The 1,270-nt window shown below is 34.1% G+C and overlaps 1 protein-coding gene across 7 annotated transcripts in view; it reads left to right on the plus strand.

Annotated features, from left to right (window-relative positions):
* LOC106875681 (uncharacterized) overlaps positions 1 to 1,270 on the plus strand; it is a 57,737-nt gene that overhangs the window by 23,983 nt on the left and 32,484 nt on the right. For all 7 annotated transcript variants that reach the window (XM_052966530.1, XM_052966524.1, XM_052966528.1 and 4 more), the window contains exons 3-4: positions 353 to 453; positions 1,077 to 1,215. In XM_052966530.1, the coding sequence (XP_052822490.1) occupies positions 353 to 453; positions 1,077 to 1,215 (240 nt within the window). The remainder of the gene's footprint in view (positions 1 to 352; positions 454 to 1,076; positions 1,216 to 1,270) is intronic.

Consider the following 1,270-nt stretch of genomic DNA (forward strand, 5'->3'; position numbering starts at 1 on the left):
GCGCACCCACCCCCACTACTAACTTGGTCACCCAGATAGCGGAAGCTATCGACTACCTCTAGTTTTTCTCCCTGGAATGAGATAGAAGTTGTTTCCTGTTTGTTTACAGTGTTTATTGCACCTGAACATCTGCCACATACAAAAACTAACTTCGTAGTTAATCTGCCTTTGATATTGCTGCACCTCTTATGTGTCCATAGCTTGCACCGGGTACATCTTATAGAGTTACTACCTACTCCTTTACTGCATACTGGAGTAGGTAGTAACTCTATATATATATATATATACATACACTCACATTCACTAATAAATGCACACACACACACATATAGTTTACATTTGTATGTTTCAGGAATGGTTCAAGTTACACTGTTGGAACAATGAGAAAATTTCAATCTCTAATCTATATTCTGTCCTGAAGACACTAAAAATGTCTTCACTAAATGAGTGCAGGTAAGTTGATCTGTATATCTTCCTAGTGAACTTTTCTAAATGTTGACCTATCTGTCATTGCTTCTACTTGTGCTTCTTTATCTATTTCTTGCATCTTTTTTTTTTTTGTCTATTTGCCTATCTGTCTTTCTCTTCCTCTTTTTATCTCACTGTCTTTTTCAACGTATATTTAGCTATTTATCTGCATCTATCAGTGTATTCCCACTGTCTGTATATTTGTGTATAGGATTAATGCATGTATGTACACATGCACATATATATACACATCAATCAGATGATTATATTTCACACCTGTGTAAAATTACCATTTATTTACTATACATATATTTGTTCATTTTTACATATATATATGATGATGACACGCATGTATCTTAACATCCGTTTGCAGATGTATGGGGTTGGCTTACCTGTTCTAATAAATCTTCAGTAATCAAGATTCCTATGTACTGACCAAATTCACATAACATAGTTACACCAATATCTCTAAATAGATACAACATGCCTTGACTGTTATACTATACAAACAGCCGTATTGCATGATTCTCTTGTGTGTGGATTTTAGTGAATCTGCTTTGGTTTAATTACATTTCTATTTTTTAAATACCTATTTCTCTCTCCATCAGAGAACTGTACGACAGAATCTCCAGTATATTCAGTGTAACTCAGAGGTCAGGTCAACTTGTGCTACCATCCCCATTTGTTGTGAAAGTGAGAAAATGGTTAGGTGGGAATCCATCATTATTTGCAGAAGCTAAATATCAGGTAAGTAAAATGTTTAAATGTCCAAGTGTATAGTGTGTATATATATATATATATA

This window comes from Octopus bimaculoides, chromosome 3 (genome assembly GCF_001194135.2).
Source record: "Octopus bimaculoides isolate UCB-OBI-ISO-001 chromosome 3, ASM119413v2, whole genome shotgun sequence".
Lineage (NCBI taxonomy): Eukaryota > Metazoa > Mollusca > Cephalopoda > Octopoda > Octopodidae > Octopus > Octopus bimaculoides.